This window comes from Malurus melanocephalus, unplaced genomic scaffold (genome assembly GCF_030028575.1).
Source record: "Malurus melanocephalus ecotype Western Australia unplaced genomic scaffold, MMel_1.1 scaffold_12, whole genome shotgun sequence".
Taxonomy (NCBI): Eukaryota; Metazoa; Chordata; class Aves; order Passeriformes; family Maluridae; genus Malurus; species Malurus melanocephalus.
This window is the reverse complement of record NW_026623244.1, coordinates 4,192,468-4,216,550: the sequence shown is the minus strand read 5'-3', so window position 1 is coordinate 4,216,550 and position 24,083 is coordinate 4,192,468. Positions and strand designations below refer to the sequence as shown.

The window sequence follows — 24,083 nt, the reverse complement described above, 5'->3', positions numbered from 1 at the left end:
TTGAAATTTTTAGATAATTTTGCTATGATCAATATTATTTGGATAAAATCTTTGTAGGCAATGGCTGTTTTAAGGAATGAAAATGCTTTTGCACCTGTCTGGAGCATTGCTGTTGAAGAAGTCCCAGCTGGTTGAGAGCAAGCGATGTTTCTGCTTGTGAAGCACCTGTTTTTGATTTCAGAGGGGAAACAAAAAATTGCTTCAATGGGTGGTGACATTAAATACAGCTGTTGCCTGGCAGAAAGCATGTTATCTCTATTTTYCCCAAGTGCAAGCACTTGTGCCTTGCATCATGGATAGGTTCAGAGCTCCAGCTGTAATCTCCCAGAGGAAGAGACAGAAGGGGTGGCATTCCCCAAAACTTTCCTGCAGTTATGAAATAAAATTCAGCAACTTTGTCATTTTCATTATGCAGAGGAAGATGGGGATGACCAGAAGGAGGTTTTTGATGGAACTGGGAAGAAGAAAAGGTTTCAGAGTAGAAAGTGAGCTAAGGTAGGAAAATGTTTATATGTTTTGAAAGAATATGTGGTAAGCTCTGAGGCATTCTAGTTTAATGAATACAGTCACATATGTGACTGTGATGGAAGTTTTTGCCTATGTTTTTGTGGATATACTTGGCTCTTCCCACTATAAATATATTTTAGGATTTCGAAGGATGTTCCTAGTATATGGTTTATTTCTATTGTCTTCTGCAGAGAGAGTAGGGAGAGCACAAACCTTAGCAAAATTTCTAATTTTTCACTTTTCAAATCTGTGTTTCTAATTTATCCTCAATCTGTCAATTTTCATGTGTCTGCATATGAATTGTGTCTTTAGATCATCCAAATCAGCCATTGTTTATTTTCCCTTTGAAGTCAGGTTGAGATGAATCTAAACTTAATGGCCAGTTTCTAAAGTGAAAAAAGTTAAATACACGTGAATGGAAAATGTGATGGGTTGAGTGAGGCWTTTGTCTACATCCTCTCTGGTATTACAGTATTCAATCTTTTTTACGCTGATGTGAGTCTCAAAGTTACTGGCTTACACTTTGGTACAATCTGATAGGGCACTGGAGTGCCCTAGGAGTAAAATCCCACAGATGTGGCATTTGAGAATGAAAACCTGCTCCAGCTTYAGATTTGTGTGGTGGTGTTTGAATGAGCCAACTCCTTCTGAAGGAAGTCTTCCTCTAAACAGTGCTTTTCATGAGTGCTGGTTATGTCATTATGCACTTTTCCAAAAGCTGCATCATTAYATAGGTTCTCAGAGAAGCTGGAGAAAGGCCAAGAATTGATCTTTTCTCTGGGTCTGTACAAACATAGGATACAACTGAGTCCTCTCTGTAAAAACCTTATTTCCGCAGATTTTTTTCAATCCCATCAACTTTGAAAGCCTGAGGAAGAAGGGAGGGTGAAATAATTTGTAAGGCATGATTCACACAGAATTTGAACATAAGTAGGCAATTAGCATCTGATACAAAACTAATTGAATTCTTGGGGAAAAAAGAAATGAAGAGTTCTGTTCTGAATCCTACATTAATAATCTGTGGAGGACTGTGTAAATGCTTTRTCTGGGCTGCTTTGGCACACAGGTGTTTATTGCCAGTATTTCAGACTTTCTGTAGGTTATATGAGGCAGGTGTTATGTTTAATTTCAGCTTAACTGTTACTGGATAAAACAAAACAATTTAACTGTTGATTTCTGGTTTTGAAAATGCCAGAGGAAATGCTAAATTTGTTATGTTCAGTGCCAAGAAAACAGCACAGCTGGACAGGTAGGAGAGGAAACTGGAGCACAGCAGCTAAACGGCTGCTGTGAGYGTAGTTATGGCAAAGTTCCCAGATCTGCAGCTTGGTATAAATGCATARCATATGAATATTTTATATGAAGTGAAATAAACCACAGGAAGCAGAAGTTCTGTGTCTCTAACTGATTTTTATGTTTTTTTACTCAAGTATAAAGATGTGACAGTTTAATTACAGTGGATCTAGCAGGGTTAAATAATAATAAACCCAACAGTATTTTATAGCGATTCACTTWATCTATGTTTTTAATCTTCTAGAATAAAATAAATTGGGATTTATTCTTTTTCAATGGACTCTGCTTTAGGAGTTCCACTATATGGAGAGAAAGAAAATAACAGTTTTCACATTTCCGAAGCATAGTACTTTCACTACTATTCTTCTATTTCCAAAATACATTGTGTTTATTGCATTGGAGGCTTATTTGTTATCAGTTTTCTAAGGAGTGATTCCAGTATTTGTCGTTGTGATTCMATAACTTAATCAAATAGATGATTACTTGTTTGAATAAGGATCACAGAGATAGGCTGGGGTTTTTTTTTGGCCTTCTGGAAGGTGATTTGCTTTGAAAGGTTGTGCAGTCTGCCTTTAACTGCACCATTATGTTTTGAAACCCATGCTAACCCATCTGTACCAGTGGTGTCCTCTCTGCTTGGCCAGGATGAAGGTTTAACTTCTGCAGGTGTCACAGAAAGGGTGCGAGCAATCTGTCAGTGCATTTGAAATTTACTGCACATTCACAAAGGTGGCACCAGCATGGGATAGCAGAAGGTCACAGAGACTTTCAAAAGGAGGTGGCTGCCATCAAGACAATTTGTKTTCCAATTCTAGCTTTACTTCTATAAAAAGAGCATCGGTGACACTGCCTGTCTGTGGAGGAGTTTAGGAGGAGTTTAGGAAACTGTTGCCTGATATTAATGTTGGAWTTTATTTCAGTAATGTTGAGGTCCTACAAGTTCATGAAAATGAAGAATTTTCTCATTTTTCTGATTTTTTTTTGTGGGTGACAGCATCCTTGTGGGTTGAAGTGGGGAGCAGAAACACTCAGAATAATTCCAAATTTCCTACCAAGTTTGTATTTTTCACAACTTGCCAACAAACATCAGCAGGCCAGACAGAAACATACAGATCATCCTAAGAATGCATGAAATTTTTTCTTGAAATGTGACTCTGTCCCTTTCCATTATTTTCCTGTGATGGGTACAGAAGAGTGTCTTTTAAATCATGTGATCCTTTCCAGTGTTGCTCTAGTACAACCCAAATTTACTGCAATAACCTTTGTGCTATTGTATTTTTAGGTAAGGGACACCAAATAAAGTATTGAACGACAATTCAAGCTGTAAATTTTATATTCACTATCACTTCTGTTAGATTGGCTTAGCAGCAAGGAAATGGTGTTTAGCTGGAGCATATAATTCATAATATTTAATTAATGAAYGCTTGGCAACGCCATATGTAAGAAAGAGCTTAATGTAAGTGCAGAAAACTTAAATATCCAGAAAGAAATTACTACCTGTGAAGTTTTAAATGATTATGGTTAACTGATTTTAATGTTGCAAAGCTTTCACTCTTTGATGAGGAATATCAGGAAGAGGSTGTCAGGTGTTATCAAGCAGCCTTTTAATTATGGTACTGCTTGTGTAAGCTAAATATTTTCAGAGCTGCAAAGAATGTGTATTAGGTTAATGTCGATGGAAGGTAAATGATGCTTCAAGAAAGAAAATGCTGCACTCAGAGGAGCTGTCAGATTATGGTCTTTCCTCAAGGCAGAGTCAGTGACTGGAATAGGTATATGGTGATATGAAAACTGCTTCCCACATCCTAATATACAACATACACTGCAATTTTCAGGAAGTGGAAGGCAAGTAAATACAGAAATGACAGCTCTCTGTCTGTGTACAGTTGGATTCAGTGAAAAAATATTTTTTTTTGTGTCCTTCTTGGCAGTGACTCTGTCACTCATATTGTGGCTGAAAACAACTCTTACCTGGAGGTGCTGGACTGGCTGAAAGGACAGGCTGTGGCTGACAGCTCTAGGTTTGAACTACTGGATATCTCCTGGTTTACAGCCTGCATGGAAGCAGGAAGACCAGTTGATTCAGAAATGTATCGTCTCACGGTAAGACAGATCCTGCAGTGTGAATACAGTGACACCCAAAATGAATTACTGTGGTTTTTTTTCTTTCTTAAATCTGAAACTTGTATACTTGTGATCCAATTTTTGAATTTGAATTCTTTTTTTCTTTAAAATTTGCATGAGTAATTCACACAGTTTTAATGATTAAAGGCACCTTCCATGCCCTCTCTGTCAGTGTCTGGTAATGCTGAGGTGCTGTGTCATYACAGGTTACAAACTGATAATACAGAATTGCAGAATGGTTTGGGCTGCAAGGGACCTCAAAGATCATCCAGCTTCCACTGCCCTGCCCTGGGCAGGGACACTTTCCACCAGATCAGGTTGCTCATCCAGTCTGGCCTTGAACACTTCCAGGGACGGGGCAGCCACAGCTTCTCTGTTCCAGGGCATCACCACCTCACAGAAAAGAATTTCTTTTGTGTATCTAACTCAGAATTCCCCTCTGCTGGTGTAAAACACCTTGTCCTATCACAGTGCCCTTCTAACAARTCTCTCTGCAGCTCTCTTGTAGCACTTTAATTACTGGAAATCTGCTGTTTGGTGTTCTGGAGCCTTGAGAGGCTGAGCAGCCCCAGCTCTCTCTGCATTATCCATCAATGAGGCACTTGTTGCTGTTCTGGTACTTGAGGTATTTGCTCAAATACATCAATAGAATGATAAATATCCCAGTGAGAACAGTGCATTTTAATGGGTTCTTGTTGGAACACTTGACCTCCTCAACACAAAGCAAAAATATTGGAGGGTGATCAGCTAAAAGCTGGGCTTTTGAACCTGYGAAAAGAAGGCTGCTGTAGTCTGTAGACATGTGTTTAAAGGCTTGGCACTATCAAGTAAAACTGTGCTAAGAGAAAAAAAAGTTGTATTATATTTTATTATCTCCCAATGGAAGTTGTAAGTCAGAGGATATTGAAAATGGCAGGCTGATTATTTGATGAATGGTGTTTGACCCTGAAGCAATGGATGATGACATTTCCCTCTGATCTATATCTGACAAAATGATCTGCTAATTTCTCGGACTGGAGCACAGTGAGAAGCAGTGGTGTTCCACCCCWCAGCTGGGACTGAATGGGGGTTTGGCAGGGATGCCAGCTATGCTGTGCCCAGACTGTGCCCCTGAGCCCTGGAACAGACCCTGCACTGCAGCTTCATGAGCCTTTCCCTCGTCCTGCACCCACTGAGCCTCGTGGGATGGTTCAGTGTGCACCAGCAAAGAAATTAATTCATGTCAGGAGAGACACAAATCTGTCTGAAGCTCTCTGAAGTAAAGTGAGGGATTCCTGCAGATTCCTGAGACTCTGTGTGAGCTGTGACCACACTGGGACCATGGCATGTGCCTTCCTGTGAGGCACAGAATKCCTGAATATTGAACAGCAACACTGAGCTGTTTGCTGCTTCTCCTTGGTATCTAGATTACCAAGGATAATTCAGAAATACCATCCTTTCCCAAGAAAAACTGTAGCTCCTGATTGTTTATTTTCAGTCATGTTTCATTTTCATTGCCAGAAATAATTTTCCAGGTTTTTTCATGTAAGAATTGCTGTTTAATAACACTTTGGGCTGGGGGAGGGGGGAKTGAATACACCAGATGGAGCTGTCGCTCTCAGACTCAGCGTGATTCCATGACAGAATGTGTGTTTATATTTGAAATCCTTCCAAGGATATATTCTTACAATAAACTTATAATACTTTCAGTGATTCTGATCGAGAGAACAGACCAAAGAAATTAATCCCAAAAGAAAAGAAAAACAGAAGGAAGCCTTGTAACTACCACTTTATTTTATCTTACAGGCCATAAAAATATAAACACAGGGAATGCAAAGAAGTTCTCTAAACRAGAAATGCATCAAAACCATGAACAAAATCCTTATGAACCTTYCTGAGAGTTTCACATCAGGATTAAAAGTAAAACAAATTACTTTTTATGCACATTCTTAATTTCAGCAGTGTGAGGAGAATTATAGATTAACATATCTCAGAAAACATGTTTTCATCACTTTTTTTTTCTTTTCTAACAAGAAATGTCTTTGTCTTTCTCCAAAATTGCTCCAATTTTTTAAAGTCATTGAGAAGGTGACTATCTTGGTTTTTTTTACATAAAACTCCTTTTCTAATATTGCTGGAGCATAAACTGCTGAAAGAGGTATCAGCACTGTCAGGAGAACATTATTATACTTTGGAACTGATTTTGCAAGTAAGAGCTCCTGTTTTTATTGAAACATAAAGATTTCATGGTAATAAATGTAGAGTACAATAAGGAAGCCTGTGACAGCTATATGGTTATTTTTAAAGCTTACAGTTAAGACCAATCTTAATTATATAGTTCTTCTAAAGTAATAAACCTTTTGTAAAGCAAACAAGAAGAAAACAAGAATTCCAGAAGTGTGGCAAATTTAAAAATAATTTGATTGTTGCAATGGCACCATGCTAATTCTTTTTTCTGCCTTGAGAAATGAGGCAAGATTGAAGTAAAGGTTAATTTTCTTTTTAAGTACTAGACCGAACTCATACATAATGTAATTTAATTGGAATTTCACTGGAGACAAATTTGGTTCGTTATGTCAGACTTGTAAAATGTGAAATGAAAGTGAATTAACAAACCTTGAACTCACGCTGGATCATGAAGGTTTTGAAGTAAAAGGAATGAATTGCAGCCGGGTACTGCTTTTGGGTAAAATCTTGTCCCCCTGTAGTTTTGTGGTAAAATTCCCCTTAATATCAATAGCAGTATGATTTCATCTTTCAGATCCTACCGTACGCTATTTGGAAGGTCTTTCTTCATTCAGGACATTTGTTTTAATGCATTAATGRAAAGAAATGCCCTTCATCGTGCAAAACAAGGGGAATAAAGTCAGAGTTACAGACCATTAGCTAACATCCTAATTACAACTGTCATTAAAGTACATCTYGCTGTGGTTGTGAGTGATCCGAGAGATGCTGTGATGTTAGAGATTTATAGAGAGTAAAAGATTGGTTGACCAGATTTAAGATGGCCAGAATTATCATTGACTCACTTGGTCACAGTTGACTTTTTGGGATAGTAGCCATCATTTAATTTAAGTGGCTTTGGAAAGATGGTAGCCAAATATCTGCTTTAGAAGGAAAGCAAAGTATTTCTCTGGCAAAGGTCTGCCCYTGTCCAGAGACAGCTTTCCCACCACGAGCACAGGGGTATTCTTGACAATAACAGGACATGGACATTAATATGTTCACAAGGACATCCCCACGTGTACAGAGTGATGTTTTCTGGGTGATGGAAGAGAAGAGGCAGAAGAGGAATTTTCAGAGGGATAAAAAGAGAGGAAGAGATTCGTAAGGGTCTCTGCACACTCAGCAGCCTTAACAAGTGTGCTGTGGCTGCATCTCTTCTGCCTTTTCTTCAGTCAGAGCCTAGAAGTTGGTAGATAATTTGTTTGGTGGTGGTCGTTGTTTTTCTAGGGTTCTTTTGTTTTCTAGAAAGGAAAAGAGATTTATTTATTTGAGCAAAAGATTTTCCTCCATGTTAAGGAAAGAAAGTGCCATCTTTTGATCCTTTTTCTTATCATGTGTCAGGAAGCTCATATTTAACATTTTCTGGAGCATCTCACTCTGTTTCCTTGTGAAAGAGAGAGTCTGTAACTAATGGAAGAAATCCTTCATACTGACAGCCAGAGTTTCCCAGGAAATAAAATGGAACTTATAAACTGGCTGCCTTCTCTTCATAAAATACTGGATATCAAAGGACTTTATTATTTGGACAGTGCTGCCTGGGCTTTACAAAGCTGCTGGCTGCTTGTATCTGTGCACATCATTCACTGCTGCTTCATTTCCTCTCTGTTATTTCCCTATGTCATTCTRCTTCTTGGCRTGTTAAAAAATAATTTGACAAAGASCAAAGTAGTCCCCAATAAGATTAATTCTGCAACCAAGTCTGTCTGCCTTACAAATTGATGCCAGTGGTACAGGCTGTTTTCCCTGCTTATGCCAGGTGCAAAATGTCACTGTGAAGGAGTAGCAAGTGGCATTCACTGCAGCCTGGATGTCGGGTAGAAACTGTGATTAGCTCTAGTTATTAAGGAGGTTACACATTTAGATATTTTTCAGTGGTTGTGCCAGTGCAGTGTACTATAATTTCATTTAAATGTAGAGTTATCTGAAGGAAAAAAAAAAAAAGAGGGATATTTAAATGCTTATATTTTTCCATTTTTCTCTTACCTGTAGTTGTTTCTTCCCAGAACTAGAAATTATTTTTGATATAATGGGTTTCCAGGAGTCCTTGTTCTACACTGTAATTAGTACTGATGGAACTTTAGAACTGTGCCATAATCTGTACAAACAATTTTTTTCCCATCTGGCTTTGCCACCAAAAAGCCATATCAGTCCTGCTCATGTTCTGCTGCTGCTAGATCATTTCTGTAACTCTCATGCAGGCATCATAATATTCCCTGCAAATCAGACTGTAGTAATTATTGTTTGCCAGATATTTTTGCTGTTCATTTCTATCCAAAGTTTCTCCTGTTGTTATATATGATCAAGTCCTGTTAATTAAATGCATGACTCTTACTGATGAAGAAAAATGCTCAAATATCTTTGCTAAGGCAGGGACAGGATATTTATGTCCAGTCTACTGAACTCTTAAAAGCACAGATTTTCTGTATAATACCAGGTAATGCAGCAYGTAGGGCTCCTGTTCTTTGTGTGTCTGTCCTAATGAAGGTGGCAGCTTATTACAGATTCTCTTCAGTCCCATTCTRTTTGTTCAATCTTTGCAGCTGGCACTATCATTTCAAGCAGTGTATTAGCACTAATCTATCATAGTTTCTATGATTTAAAATCAATTCTAAAATATAGTTTGTGAAAGTGTGCAGAAGTGGATGGGTTGTGTTGTTGTCCTGACTGAAACCCTTTTTGGTTATTCCCAAGACTGATCTTTCACACAAAATAACTTTCTTCCTTTCAGTGTGTGCTATGAAAACCACCACACAATTCACTGCTCCTTCAGTTGTGCAAGCAAATGCCTTTTGTGCGTGTGTGTGAATACTTTTATTTAACTACTTTGTATCAAATAAAAAGGCAATTTAGCATGAAATTATGTTTGGGGGTGTGGTTTTGAAAGTACACACATGCTTATAGGATTGCTAGCCTTTTGTCTGTGTGATTGGATACAGGGAAGAGAGGGCTCATCATTCCRTTATTGGTGTGAAAATTTATTTTCTGTGCATTCATGATACTTTCATTGCTATTGTTGAACCCTTTCCYTGTGGCTTTTGGATAAGTGCAATGCAGTAGATTTTTGACACATCTGCCAAAAGTTTTCAAGCAAAAATACAAAGAGCCAAAAATACACAGAAATGCTGTAGGTACTACATGTTTTTGAAGTATTTCAGATCTGGCACATTAAAGAAAGTGAAATAATTGAAGGACTAAATATATAAAGGAGAAAACCAGTGTGAGATTGCCTTTTCCAGGTGCTCCTGGTCAGGACACTCACATGTTGAGGACTTGTGCTTAGGATTCTCTTTTTCCAGTGGGGATRTCACTTTGAATCTTGCTGTTCAAGAGAATTCCCTTCCTACCCTTCAGGAGTGGGTTGCCCACAGACCTGTATGATCTTGGTCTATTTTACATGGAGCAAAATTAGGTGAAAAGTGAGTGAACATGGAGGTAGCCTGGAGATTGGGAAATGCCCACATAAGATTTGGCATCTGGCTCCTTTTCCTTGCTTTGGTGAATGTGTAAGAACGATGTCTGGATTGGATCAGCATCTACAGGAATTGGCTAAGTGAGAAACCATTACTGGCTCTTGGGTGAAAAAAGGATGGAGACTGCTCTTCTGTAGCTGTTTGTAAATGTTTCCTTCACTCTAAAATGACCCCAAAACAGAAAATTTAGCTTAACAAATTAAATCCAAAAGAAAAAGYTTYCTATCATTTTACCTGCAAGAGGGGWGAAAATTCTATTTTCAGTTCATACAAACGTTTTTCCTCTGCTGCTGAATTTAGCCACAGACTGAAAATGTTGGCTATTTGAGCATTTCTCCTTGTTCTAGTATCCCTTACCTTGCATTGAATAATCTAGTGTTCTCTGTGAAAACTCTGTTCCTTGGAGCTTATCTGCTCTTAAAGCTTTGTAGTTTTTCAAACTTACTGCAATGGTAAGAGTAGCAGAGATACAGAACATTTAGAAAGCTTTGTGCTTTTTTCTTTTGGTTTATTTTTTTTATTTTTTTTTCCCTAAATGGCAGTACCATTGAAAATTCCCTGCAAGAATTTAGAGCAGGAAGTCAAAAATCCCAGTAATCACCAGATAAACTGGTACTGTCAGTCGAGTAAATGTGAAATCAAATGTTTTTCCTAGGAGGATGACAGGAGCATTATTATTTTCTTGCCTGCTCTTTAAAGGTAAGTAAGTATTTTGGGCTCATGAGATGTAATTTTGGTACTTTTAAGCTATTTGCCAGGTGTGTCACCAACTTTTTTTTTTTTTTTTTTTTTTCCCCCGTGTTAGGAGCAATGTCAGTCTCCTCCTTTGAATACACCTGCATTGGAAATGCCAGCAGTTACTGCAACAAAAGTATCTCAGTATTCATGCCAGAGGAGGACAACTTTAAATAATTACAACAAGAAATTCACGGTAATGTTTATTCTATCTGTAAAATAAAAACTAGTATAATTAAAATAATTTATATAGTACTTGCCTCAGTATTTTCTATGACACCCTCAGCAAATTAATGAGTAAACAGGCAGCACARTAACAATTAAAAAAGTTATAAATCTGCCATACTGAAATTAAAATTRAGTGCAAGCTTAATTGCATCCTCTAAGTATTGCTGAGAGCTTAACACAGTGGATCTTTAAATACATTAATAGCTTGTAAACACATGAATTTTTAAAATAAATGAAAGAATAACATTCCAAAAATAYCTTTCAGTCTTTCATCACAGACTTTTTTGACAAGCTAGACATGATGATAAACAAGCGTTGGGTTTAGGTGAGTCTAAGGTGCTTCACAATTGCTGTGCTGTCTTTTGGTTTGCCCAAGTGTTCAGCTCTTCAAAGAATGGTTCTAAATTTTAGTTTTTMCACAATTGGGCAGTTATGAAAACAGACTGCCTGTTAATTACTTTAATGTGACAAAAAACCCCTTTGAATTGTCCGTGTTAATGGAAATCTTGGAGACTGCCATATATCCTAGTTAATGCTCATAAAATTGCACATTTCAGTGGATATGAAGAGTCTGAGGCCTCTGGTCTGACTTCCTCTAATGTTATTGTGCCTGATGGCTCCTCCTGGCCGTCTCTAGATACTCAGTGACCACTATTCAAAAAGAAACATTTCTCAGAGACTTTAATATAGTGCAGTCTAAATACATCTGCCATAGTTACATGCATTTGTTTAAACTATAGCATCAAATGCCTTCTCATTTTTCTAAAGTTTGTAATTTACTTTGTTATTATTTATAATTTTTATGTTTCTTCTTGTGTGCCACACAAATATTTCAAGAAAATATTATTTGTAAGATCCATGTAAAAAGAATAGCAACAGACACCAGTTATTTGTGAATATAAGCCCTTTGAAAGGTAAATATTAAAACGTCTGGGAATTTAGAACTAAAGCTAAGCCTACAAGCAGCTCARAACTGTCTTGATCTGGGAATGCAGAGTTAAAAATTAAACAGCTTAAAATTTGGCTTGTAGTTATGCTTTGAAATAATCAATGATATAATACTATTTATGGTACTCAAGTAGGTTAAACTGTTTGCTTATTTACAAAAAGTCCCTGTTTAAACAACATGATGGGAATTGAGTTTTGACCCTGTTTTGAGGCTGAGGTTGGATTGGAGGCCTCCCGAGGTCCTTTCCAGCCCCAATGATTCCAACATTGCCAAAGCTTCTTTTGAAATGGCTCGATTTCCCCACCTCCTGCTAGAAAAACAAGGCTGTGATTGTAACCATTTAACCTCTTGAARGCAGCAGCTCTTTTTCACTGTTTATAAATATCAAATAGAAGCTGCTGTAGGGGAAAATGTCAGACCAAACATAGCATGAGTGAAACATTATGTAAAATACCAAAATTCTTGGAGAAATAGGAAGTGTCTTAGTCCTACACTTACTGAAAGCAGTAGAATGGGGGACCCTGGCTCTTTGATGAATTCTCTGCATTACAATATTTTGTCAGACATTCTAAAGGTAAACTATTGCAAGGAATGTGATGGGTAATGGCAAAGTAAAATGGTCRCTCCCAGAAGGCACAAAGTTGTTGACTTTAATTATCATTAACATTTTGAGCACATTCATTGAGTAGTTTCTGTTATACCTGTGTTTCACAGAGGCAGTCCTCAAATTATTTCCAGATTCATCAATGCAGCASTCTCAATGTTGAAGTACAACTTGTATTTCACAAGTGAATTTAACTGAACACATTAGAAGTGGTGATGAGAGTACTGAGATTCCCTTCTCTTATCCTATGTGTCAAACATTTCTGAGTCTGGGTAGACTTTGRGTTTTGTAGTGACAAAGGTGTCAGTGTTTTGACTTCGATATATTTTGAGAGCAACTTCTCTGAGTTCATGCTGTGTTTTGTTTCTGGAGGTGGAACTGTGCAAGTTTATAAAATGTGAGTCTGTCTAGAATCAGCATCTTGACAGCTGTAATGGGATCCTTGGCATTGTTTCTCTTATTCCTCACAAGCAAAGCTGGAAATGGCAGCTGAAGGGTTGGGTGTTTATGGACTGCCAGAGCTGGCTCGTGCCCTGCAGAGCTGCCTGCTCTGCCTAGAGTCACAGGAGCCTGATTTTTAGATTTGCTGTTGTTTTGTTGGGCTTGTATTAATCCTGTAATTCACATTCTCAAATRAAAGTGTTCCAACAGATTTTTCAGTGCAAGCACTTAGCAAATGCACTGAAGCATTGGTATAATTCACTTGWGCATGCTGTGGGCAGCCAACCATTAAATGACAGATTTTCCCTGGGTCAATACCATACATCCTGAAAATTGGGTCCAAACTATCCTGAGTTATGTGTTGATGGTAGCATTTTGTTATAATAACTTTGTTCTATAGGCCAGGCTTGTTCCCTTTTCTTACAGATTTTCTGTTTTCTCTGCTCAGCTTCTTTTCTGATTATGCCTATATCAGGGGTACAAGGATATTGCTTGCTAATTCATTCTCTGGTGAACTCTTGGATTCTTCTTTTTACTGGACTTTGCCCTGATATGCTGTATCAAATTCCTCTTTCAAATAAGTAGAGGCTGTGTTTGGGAAGGTGCAGTAATTACAACAGAACAGTCACTAATAGGCAACAATGTGGGTACAGAAAGGATTTGTGCATCCTGATTTCTTGGGAGATGCATATTGGGGACTTTATTTCTGAAGAAATTGATAATTAGTGGTAATTTTTAATCTTGAGACCTGTTCTGCATGTATTTTATTATGCATGGCTACTTATTTTAAAAAATAGCAGAGATATTTSATGAGAGTTCATGAGGAAAATGTGGTGGTTTAACATACTAGGAGCAATATCTACGTTCAAATGTCTCATGTTTCCTGTCTGTTGTAATCACCAGAAAATAACTGCAACAAAGCAGTTTCACACATGGAAGAAGCTGCAGAAGGGTTGGGCAAAACCTGCAGATGTTAAGGTTTTGTTATTATGTTCAGTATTGGGGCAAATCCCAGCCAAATGATTTCTGAGCTGTTGTGTAGTAAAGCTTGTGTGAAGGATTCAGTAAGAATGTCAGATGCCAAGGAGGAGACAGTGGCACAGTGCTTCAGTTCATGGAGCAGAACTGCAGCTGTTTCAGGCCTGGTTTTGGTGAAGTCTTTGGGTCGTTGTGCCCTGTGGTCTCAGGGTACAGAGGSTGAGGAGCACCTGAATGCATCCCCTGGCCCCAAAGGTGAGCTCAGATGGGTAAAGCTGCAAAACTCAAGAGCGGATCCTTTCAGTGGAGTCTGTACCTTCACAAGTTTCCTTTGTGTTTGTCTTAAATATTAATGTTATTATGGAATATAGTATTACAATATTGTTCTTTGGCCTATTTGGAGCTATCTTCCCTCTCCACTGTAAACACACACTTGGAGGCTGCATTGTGTTTTCTTGTGCTGAAATGAAAGGAATCATTCTGCTGTGCCCAGGAGGGGTTTTTGGATTTGAATACTAATACCAGACTGCAATAAAATTCTGAAAGACATTCTTCTGTGAGGAAAATATAATTTAATTCTTACAGAAGAAACTAATTAAGTCAGAGGCAAATGGTTCTGTGATTCTGAGGCTTATTGCTAATGCTACTGAATGTTACTTTGCTTTGGCTGTTACTCATGGTAATGAGAATGTGGATGTTTAGCATGGGAAAGACGCCTGGTTTCCTTTCACTCTGTTACAGAAAAAAAATATCTTTTATTTTTCTTCTTTTGTGCCTACAGAAACTTGTCAGTATTGCCGGTTCAGGCAATAATTATTATTATTCCATTTTAAAACAGACCTCAGAAGGCTCTCAACTTTAGTTTTATGATAAACTTGGGAACTGTGTAGTAGAAAACCATGAAGTGAATGGATACTCTTACTAACGTGTTGTGTCCCACTAACATAGCTTACTCCAGTAAAATTTCTCCAGAGTGCAGCTCAGAATTGCAATATGAATGTATGCAAAATGTTTACCTATTCAAAATTAATTGGYGGTTTGGTCTAAGGAGTAAATATCTATTCTAATTTTTAAGATAAGTGGGAAGGTGCTTCCTAAAGCACCTTTACCTTTCACCAATCCAAATTTGTATGATACATCAAGTCTRTGTCGCTTTCTTTGACCATATTATATGTAATATGCTTTTGTATGTTATATTTCTTATTACACAGTGTGTGTTTTATCTAGGGTATCGTTAGTGATTAACACTCTAACTGCATTTCTGTGCTGTGTCAGCAGACCTGTTCTCACAAATATATTATTTTCCTTTACYTTACATGGAATTATATGGAAATTTCTCCTGAATTCCACTCTGTTTCAAGAAATGAACTTGTTATTGTTGGTTAATATGAGGAGCAACTGGAACTAACATATTTATTTCTAATAATAGTGTGTATGCAAGGACCTTGAGATCATGCACATTATGCTCTTSTTGTTATTCTCTCAGCTCCTTTGTTTTTCTAGCTGATGTAAGATAACATGATAAAATCTTTGGATCTGGGAATGTGTTGGGCTTTTCAGGTCAGATACAAAACAAAAAAAAAATCAGAGTGAACAAAAATGAATAATTTCATTTAGCTGGAAGTCACTTCACTGACTGCAATCAGGTTGGCTTAAATTGCTTAACTCTCCTTGAAATAACCACCTGAAACTATTAATTTTCTCTCTCAGCCTATACAAAGGCCATTCACATGCCAGATATCTCTTCCCACCCAATGCAAAATTAGGATTTAAAGTGGAGAAAGAGTGAAGATAATTATTTGAATGARAACTTTGATCAGTTTTGAATGGACATCAAACACTGGTGATGCTGATGAGAAGTAGGACCTGTCCTTTGGATCTGCAACTTACTAAACAAGCRAGTAGAAAAGAGTGATTGAGAGGGAAAGCAATTTAACTCAAATTGATTTTCTGAGTATAATAGTTTCTCAAACACATTACTATGCAGCGCTTTTAATTTTTTTAATCAYAAATTGCTATTTATCTCTTTGGCAATTGAATTTACTTGTACAATGGTGTGCTAATGTTTTTTTAATTTGTGCTGCAGTAGTGTTTGCAGGCTTTAGCAAGATAGGGGCCCTTTTTTTATGAGAGATGCTGTAAAAGCACACTGGAAAAGAATTCAAGCCATGGAGTGAAGATAATGAAATTTCCATGTGCTGGAAATCTCCAGAAATTTATCTCCTTTTAAACTGGTACTTTAAAAACAGGTAATCTGAATATTGAAATCTGATTCATAAAGTGAGGGTGAGGTGCTTCATGTAGGACATATAAAAGTTTAGAATAAATGGTCAATAACTTTCCTTTTTATATCACCATGRGTAGACTTCAGCAGTGATCTATTAGATTGCAAGGTTTCTCTCAGATAAATATTAGAATTTTATATGCTTTTCTCTCCTCTAGAATATTATTTAATGTGAACTATACTACTTAACAGACAGGAAGTCCAGAAGTCCAGTTGCTGCCTTTTTTAAAAAAAAGAAATATTTTATCAAAAAGAATGTCAAAAGCAGTTTTATGTAAGAAGACATATCTATAATTAGTTGCAGCATTTGCAGGCAATACGGCKTTTTGTACAGAGAATAATGAATATTCAATATTTTTAATTGTTTATTTTAAACAGCTTAATGAGCTTCACAAAGGCAGGAAAACACTGAGAAATGCAAACTAGAATCAAAAAATTCTTTGATTATATTTTCTCATTGACTATCAAGAGCTTCTGAGTAAAATACTCCATGAGTCTTTTCCAATAGTGATGGTGGCACAGCTTTTCTGAAAAGGCCCTCGTGCCCGTGGGAAGGGAGTGACAGCTGGATGTGCACACRGGATTGTCACAATGGCTGATTATTCCAGATGTGCCTGCCAGAGGCTCTTTTTGGGAGTGACAGAAAACATCCCTGGACTTTTTGAGCACTCTGATCAAGAAGATGGCTTTGCCAGTTTACCATTAGTCATTCATGCTGCCGAGCAGCTACTTTGGGAACCATTTTTCTGGCTATGTTTATCAGTATAAACTATTTGAACAAGAATGTAGCAATTATATCTTTTTAGCTCTGCCCCTGATTAATGCTTTTAGTATTAGCTGGAGTAAGAAATGTCTTGCTGAGCACTGCTTTCTTGAGTATTCATGTGTACAGATTATAAAGAGAGAAAAAGAAAGGCAAAGTATCTTAATTTTGTGAGTTGAGCTGTAAATCTCACTTGAAGCAACAATTGGCATATTCTATTGCATAGTGGGAAAGAATCTTTGAGGCTTATAAAGAATAAAAAGTATAAGAACTCTGGAAAACATGCAAGAGGAAGCTGGCTCCTGCCACYCCACTTGTAAGATGTATTTCCCCATTTTCTTTGCAGTACTGTCTGTGCTGTGTCTTTTCTTCAATATGAATCCATGTTGCCCATGACCTCAAACTGGTAGTTTCACCTTTTTCTGCTTTAGTTTTCTCTTTCTATGTGGAAACTATGATTTGTCTGTCTTCTACCAAAAAGAGTGTAATTACGTACAACGTAATCTGTCAAGTAAATAAAGATCTTAAATGCAGAAAAAAATAGCAGTTGAATAAATCCAGCAATTAGCTACTGCAAGACAGCTGTTAGCAAGCTAAGGTTTGTGCTTTGTTTTTCTAATAGATTGGGGTTTTATTATCTTTTCCCCAAAAGACCATTCTCTCTCCTCTCTTTGAATCCTTATATMCAAGGGCCAGTTGAATGTAAATGATGGTTGGAGCTTCCAGATCAGGCTTGTTGCTAAACAACTGTCTTTTTTTTTTGTGAGATGTTTCATGAAATGTTGTGAAAATGGWATTTCATAGCCCTTACTAATGAGGGTAGCTGGTAAATGAATATGCAGCTAAGGGGAGGATTCTTAGAGTGAGACAGACAACAGATGACTGATTCTTAGGGAGACCAAGGAGGGAAGTTATACTGGTGATATAGAATAAAGCAAAATCTCTGTAGCAGTATAAAATGTTATAAAACTATTTTTATACATTTTAACATATTAGTTGAGGAAAAAAAAACTGAAGTGAAGTGGTTTTGTTCAGCTAAAGTACCTATGTCTTCTAAGGAAATACTGTCAAAACAATTAAGATCTTATGTTTTTGTTTTGTGAAGATAAATATTTTGCAAATCCTAGGAGAACTAAAGGCAAYGTTTTCTTGAAGATTGGAGTAAAAWAAWTTTGTTTCAATGAGASTATTATGTTTATTATATAAACAACAYACCATGTCAGATGGTGRCAGATTTTTCTAGAACTGGCCAAAYAATGAAATGTAATCAGAATCAGATCAAGATATTTTCTTATATTTGTCTCTGAAATACCATTTTTATGGTAAAATTGGAAAATTTCAAGGTCTAAGAAAAATAGTGGCTTTTATTTTTTTAATGAACTTCATCTTTTCACCCKAGTGTAAAAGRAGTAATTYCTGAATTAGCCTACAAAGTAACCTRTCTAAGGAACATACWGAATATATTAAGCTTTTATTTAACTTTTTTTTTCTATACCTCCCTCTGTCCCAGGATGCCTTGGAGGTAATGGCTGAAAATTATGAGTTCAAAGAAAATGAAATATTCTGCTTGGAATTTTTGAGAGCAGCTTCTTTGCTGAAATCCCTTCCATTTCCAGTAACCAGAATGAAAGATATACAAGGGTTGCCCTGCATGGGAGACCAAGTCAGAGATATCATTGAGGTAATGTACTTCTGAATTATCTGCCAATTGATTCTTTKACAGATCTGTGTTTGCAGGTCACAGAGAGGGGCACTGCTATCCCTGTGTATGAACACAACCTTCTGCACTTCTGTAAGAACAGTGTTATCCTTCTTTGTAAGAATGGAGCGATTTCTGGAAACCTTTTGTTGTTACACAAAGCTCTGTCATGGAAATCCTTTAGGAAATCMCATGGAAATACTCTTAGGAATAAGGCTAACAAGTGAATAAATGCAAAGGGATAAATAATTCAGTATCACCTTTGCATGTAATTTTRAGGGCTCACTCTGATTTGGATGCAACAGGTTAACTGTTAATAGTTTCGTTCATGTGACTTCTGTCCTTGCCAGCATCAGTTTGCTCACCTGAATGCTTTATCAGAAATATTATTTTTTGCAAAACTGGTAAATATTTTATTACTTTAATGTTAAATCTTACCTTGCTATGTTATAGCAAGTTATATATAGAATTGGCAGAGACTTTTACCCAGGTGATGGATGAACTCTACATTCTTATTGGAACTTGGAGTATTCCCTGCATTTTCCTTTTGTTCTTAGCCTTTTCAGGACCCTCATCTCCAGATGCTGTTATTCCAGGAGGCAGCTGCTCAGGGGGTCTCTGCTGTTTGGAGGGGTCATTGCTGARTGTTGTTCTTTGCTCTGGCTCCTGGTTTGCCTCATTCCAGCAGTCAGGACTGCAGCTTCTGAAGTGCTTTTTGTACCCACAGCCTGGGGGCTGGGAATGTAATGATGATCCCACAGAAAATAGGAATTTTTTTTTTAGTTATGTTGGTGCTTTTCTTTGTTTGTTAGTTTTGGTTTTAGTTTTTAGCAGAAAGACTAGAAGAACTGTACAGTCCAGAAAAAATAGATTTGTTCTTACAATGATCTTACTTTTGAGAGTAGAAAACCAAATAATGAAATCTAATTTTAAGGACAAGTCATTGATAGCTTATGATAAATAACTGCTTTCTGGCTGTGACTTTATGAGTAAATAAGTACTGTGAAATATATTCCATGGTCCCAGTTTCYACTTCATCCTTGAGTAAATTTATGAGTGAGTAAGTACTGTGAAATTTATTCTGTGGTTCCAGTTTCTCCTTCATCCTTCAGTAATTTTCTGTCTTTRAAAGGGTTGCAGAATTTGATCCTAAGGGAACAAAACAATATGCTTGCTTAGGGTTCTCTTTATTGATTGATAAAAATTGATAAACTTTACTTATATTATTTTACTATAAGYGTGGTAAGATCTTACAATTGATTTTTAAAATTAATTTTTATAAGCAATTTTTTTTTTGTTTAGGAGATTATTGAAGAAGGAGAGAGTTCTAGAGTTAAAGAAGTGTTAAATGATGAGCGWTACAAGGCATTTAAGGTGAATCCTTTGAGTTTTGTTGCTGTTGTTTAAAATTTTTCTCACTTTAGTAGAACTTGGACAAAATCATCAATTTCATTATAAAGGAACAAAAAATATCAAGTACAAAGAAAATAGGTTTTGAATAAAACAAAAAGGAGATTGAGAAACTGTGATAAGGAATAATCTGAAAAAGTTTTCTATTTTTAATTAAKGTGATGTATACATAGTTGCTGTTAYATAATGCATACTCTTTGTTGTAAGTTTAATGTGATATTAGGTTTATTTTGACCCACTTGACTRTCATTATTCTGCAATTAAGAAAATACCAGGTGAAGAAGATGACRTAAATTTATTATAATTCTCTTTTGTGTGAGGCAGAAGGAGGATCGGAGCTGTTTTTTCCTTAGGCAGATTGTTGAGCTTCAACTTCACAGTTGCAGGGAATCTAAACCCCATAAATACTGCAGTTCCCATTTCCAAAATATTMATTGAATTCTCCATTAGAAAAATGCAAGTTGAACACACATTTTTTTTGTGCAATTTTACCTGCATTTTTTATCTCTAAAAACATATTTTTTCTGTCTTCAGAAAAAATTAAAACAGATTAAGACAAATAGGACTGTTTAATTCTCCCCTGCATCACCCACTGCAGCTCTCCAAAGACTCTCTCATTCTCTCTGACCTGCAATCCAGGTGTGGAGGGATGTTCAGTGACAGTGTTTGATGCCATCTCTAGCAATCTTTGAGAAGAGGTGTAGATTCATATGTATAGCAGGATTCAAGAAGCAGACTTGCTTATTAATGTGTGATTGCRGATCAGCCATTAAATCTTACACTTCTGGGTTTAAGAAAATCTCCTGGAGATTAGGATAAARCCTATCAGGAGACAAATTATCTCAAACATGCCTTAAGCCTTGTTTYGCATGCAAAAGTACAACAAATTTAGGCGGGTCTCTTGTTAGCTGAGCACGTCTCAACATTTTGACTAAATTACTTGTAATCTGTTGTTTCCACCATTTTTTTTTTTTTATGAGAGTCTAAGAAGAATCCCTTATTAATGAATTCTTAAATTTTACTGTTTAGCATAGTCCTGATCCCTGCTGCTTCAYTCATCTGACTTAAAAGATCCCTGCTGGCCCCAGGACATAACCCCATGGTTATCAAGTGACTGAATTAAATTATAGTCCATGTTTCAGACAGGGACAAGAATTGGCAGAATTTGTTTGCCTCCCTGTGGAAGTGGGTGCTGCAGAGAGTGAGTTYTGTCATTCATTTCATCAGCTGCAAGGAAGCAGTGCCCCCATACACAACTGGATAAATGGGCTCCCTCTTACTTCTGMTGCACTGCTGGCAGCATCTCGAAGTTGGGATCTGTAAATACATTAAATAACAATGCATCTTAGTATGGGAAGAAAAAAACACTTTTTTTTTTATTTTCTAAAAATTTGGACAGTGCATATAATCCATTTTCTTTAGTTCTCTATCTCAATGTTAATTAAGTCTCTTAGAACCATTTAAAACCCATTAATAGACCCTTTTGAAAGTATTTCAGCACTAGCAAAAACATTAAAAGATAACAATCTAAGTATTTAAAAAATTGCATTCTTTTAGAAGCGCCCATGGTTCAGACAAAGAATAGGTAATTTCATCCATTATATACAAAATGTGGGGTAATTCCTACTTAATCTTATCCATTATTTTAGTTTTTCTCTCTTTTATCTTAATTATTTCCAATGAATTAATATCTTCACAAAAACCACAAAATAAAGCCAGCGTGGTTGGAATTCAGAGGTTGTAGATTGAATGGAAAACAGCAGTTTTTCATGTCTTACACAGCTACTCACAGAATTCCATAAAAGTACAAAGTATGGAGAGCTTCAGTATTGACAAACTGAACATAAAGAATGTGCTTTTGGGCAAGCATGGAAGTTTTCCCTCTTGCTTTCATATCTCTGTTCTTCTGAGATATCAATCCACTGAATAATGCTTACAACGGAGACATTTTTACTTTACATCATTTCATCGCTAATAAGTTAGTGAACAATATTACATTGGAATAAATGGAATATAATCACACAAAAATTTCAGAGACCAGTAGATTTTGGGGTGTTTTAGGTGGTTTTGGTGTGCGTTTTTTGGTTTGTTTGGGGATATGTGGGGGTTGGTTTGTTTTTTTGTTGGTTTTTTTTTCCTTCCCTTTTTGTAGTTTTTTTTTTTCTCTTTTGTTTTGAGAGCTGCTAGTGCATATAACACAAAACTGTAATGTCAGTCAAATTATGAAGATAATCTTGTGACATATTATGTTCTATCAGGTCAGTATCAAGGAATCGAGCTACTTAACATTACTCTTTCCATTTCTATTAAGAAATGGAGTAAAAATAAAGACTAYTACCCTTATTTCAAATGTTAGTTAWAAGTGCACATTTTGGTAATTTACATAAAGGTGCTGGGACTACTATTGTATTATTGTTTATATTTCACGTTCATGAGAACTGTCCACGTATAAAACTCTGTTCAGTGTAGTTATGCAAAGAAGCTGAATTTGTATGTTTGTGTTATGCAATTTATCTTCAATGTAGGATTAACTCTGCCCATTACTTTCCTTGTGAAAACTTGTTGTTATGTATTTATTATTAATTCACTGCTCCTTTAGTAAACAAAGGAGCTGAAACAAAAACTGAAACATGTCCTTTTCTACTGACCTTAGCAATTTACTTCAGTCTTTGGAGTGGGAGCGAAGACATCTGAGAAATGGTACAGAAAGGGTTTGCGAACTGTGGAAGAGGTAAAAGCTGACCAGACCCTGAAGCTGTCAAAAATGCAGAAAGCAGGTAAGGTGAAAGTGTCATCCAAAYTTGTATTTCAGTGCTCTAAGAACTTGGTAACAGAATCACAGGAGAAGGCAGGGTTCATTTATATACCTGTTCTCTTGCTGCAGTGTCTTGTGAATACTGACAAGGTGAAAGTAATGTTTGGACCGGCTGAGATCGTAATTGAAAATGGTGCATTCAAAACATAAGAATATGCATATTTTAAAACTGCTTGCACAGGCACCAAACGAAATCTTTTATACACAAAACTATTAATGGTCCATTATTGTACAGGTTGTCAAAAAAATTGCAGAACTGGGAAAGAACTACTTTTCAGAGGAGATCTGTCTCCCCAAAGGCAGCCTTATATTAGTGATAAATCTAGACTTGTGATATAGTATCTACAAAATTCTTTCCATAATCCTAGCACATTTTAGCTTTCAAGTGTTAATCATGGTCACGTGAATAATGTTGTTTCCTCATAAATTGTGTGCACACTGTTTCCCTAAATAAATGTACTAWTTTAAACAAAGAAATTAGTTACGTCAAGGAAAGCAGATTATATGACATTAAAATAATGTAATTTTTTAAAAATTTTTGCATTAAATTCATGTGCTTTGCACCCCTGAGAATCCCATGGATCAGCTTTCTTGCTTTCATTCCACCTTGCCCTTTTTCCTTTTACGTGTCATGCTCAAATGTGTTGTGAGCTGCTGTACTGGTTCTTTTGACACAAGCTCTGTGATTGGAAATCAGTTGGGATTTTTCACACTCTTCTGAGCCCTGCACTTGTGCAGAACACCARTATTTCGGGAAGACTGCCTTTTGAAGCAGTACATCCAAGAATACCATTGATGGGAGTGGTAGGAAAGTCAGAGTAATTTATAAAYATTCAGGTCCTCAGGAAGTGAAGTCATTATTGTGAGTGCTATGTTGACAAATTACRTGATAAATTAAAATGACAAAAATAWGTGTRAAGTCTAAGGGCAAAAATGAGAGAAGAAAGAGGCTCTCTTTGGCTTGTGATTCCTTGCACCCACACCACCTGTGATTTGGGCCTTGCATAATGCTGTGTAGATTTTGATATTTCTGTGGAGTGATCAGCCCTTTTTGCCTTTGATTTCCAGGGTTTCTCTACTATGAAGACCTTGTTAGCTGTGTCTCTAAGGCAGAAGCAGATGCAGTTACTTCGATTGTCAAGAATACRGTGTGCACATTCCTACCAGATGCTTTAGTCACCATAACTGGTGGTTTCAGGAGGTGAGTGAAAACAAATGAGGTCACTTGGCTGGTTTATTAAGGTACGTAAAAATAAGATGTTTGTGTCTAGGAAAAATAAAAGAAGCTTGGTGGGAAAGTATCAGAGTTTATTTTCAATTTTTTTTATTGTGGGTTTGTTTGTTTGTTTGTTTTCTTTTTTTCATATATACAGGATAGCAATTCTATGACATTCCCAGGTTCCTGTGTTTTGCTGTTRTAGATGGTTAGTTTTACTGTATTTGAATTTACTGGTGTTAGCTATCTTGATTTAACTGCTGATTMTTGGTTTTGCCACAGGAGGTGATCTAGATTGAGGGCTTCCTAAGAGCAAAGGTTCTTGGAAGAAGCATTATATACTCTGTGTAGTTTATGGTTTT

At 36.6% G+C, this 24,083-nt stretch overlaps 1 protein-coding gene across 1 annotated transcript in view; it reads left to right on the top strand.

Moving 5' to 3' along the window:
* The first annotated feature begins 292 nt into the window (after positions 1 to 292).
* DNTT (DNA nucleotidylexotransferase) overlaps positions 293 to 24,083 on the top strand; it is a 74,458-nt gene continuing 50,667 nt past the window's right edge. The window contains exons 1-7 of the mRNA XM_057379319.1: positions 293 to 495; positions 3,732 to 3,903; positions 10,405 to 10,530; positions 18,092 to 18,262; positions 19,583 to 19,654; positions 22,344 to 22,467; positions 23,574 to 23,706. Of these exons, the coding sequence (XP_057235302.1) occupies positions 293 to 495; positions 3,732 to 3,903; positions 10,405 to 10,530; positions 18,092 to 18,262; positions 19,583 to 19,654; positions 22,344 to 22,467; positions 23,574 to 23,706 (1,001 nt within the window). The remainder of the gene's footprint in view (positions 496 to 3,731; positions 3,904 to 10,404; positions 10,531 to 18,091; positions 18,263 to 19,582; positions 19,655 to 22,343; positions 22,468 to 23,573; positions 23,707 to 24,083) is intronic.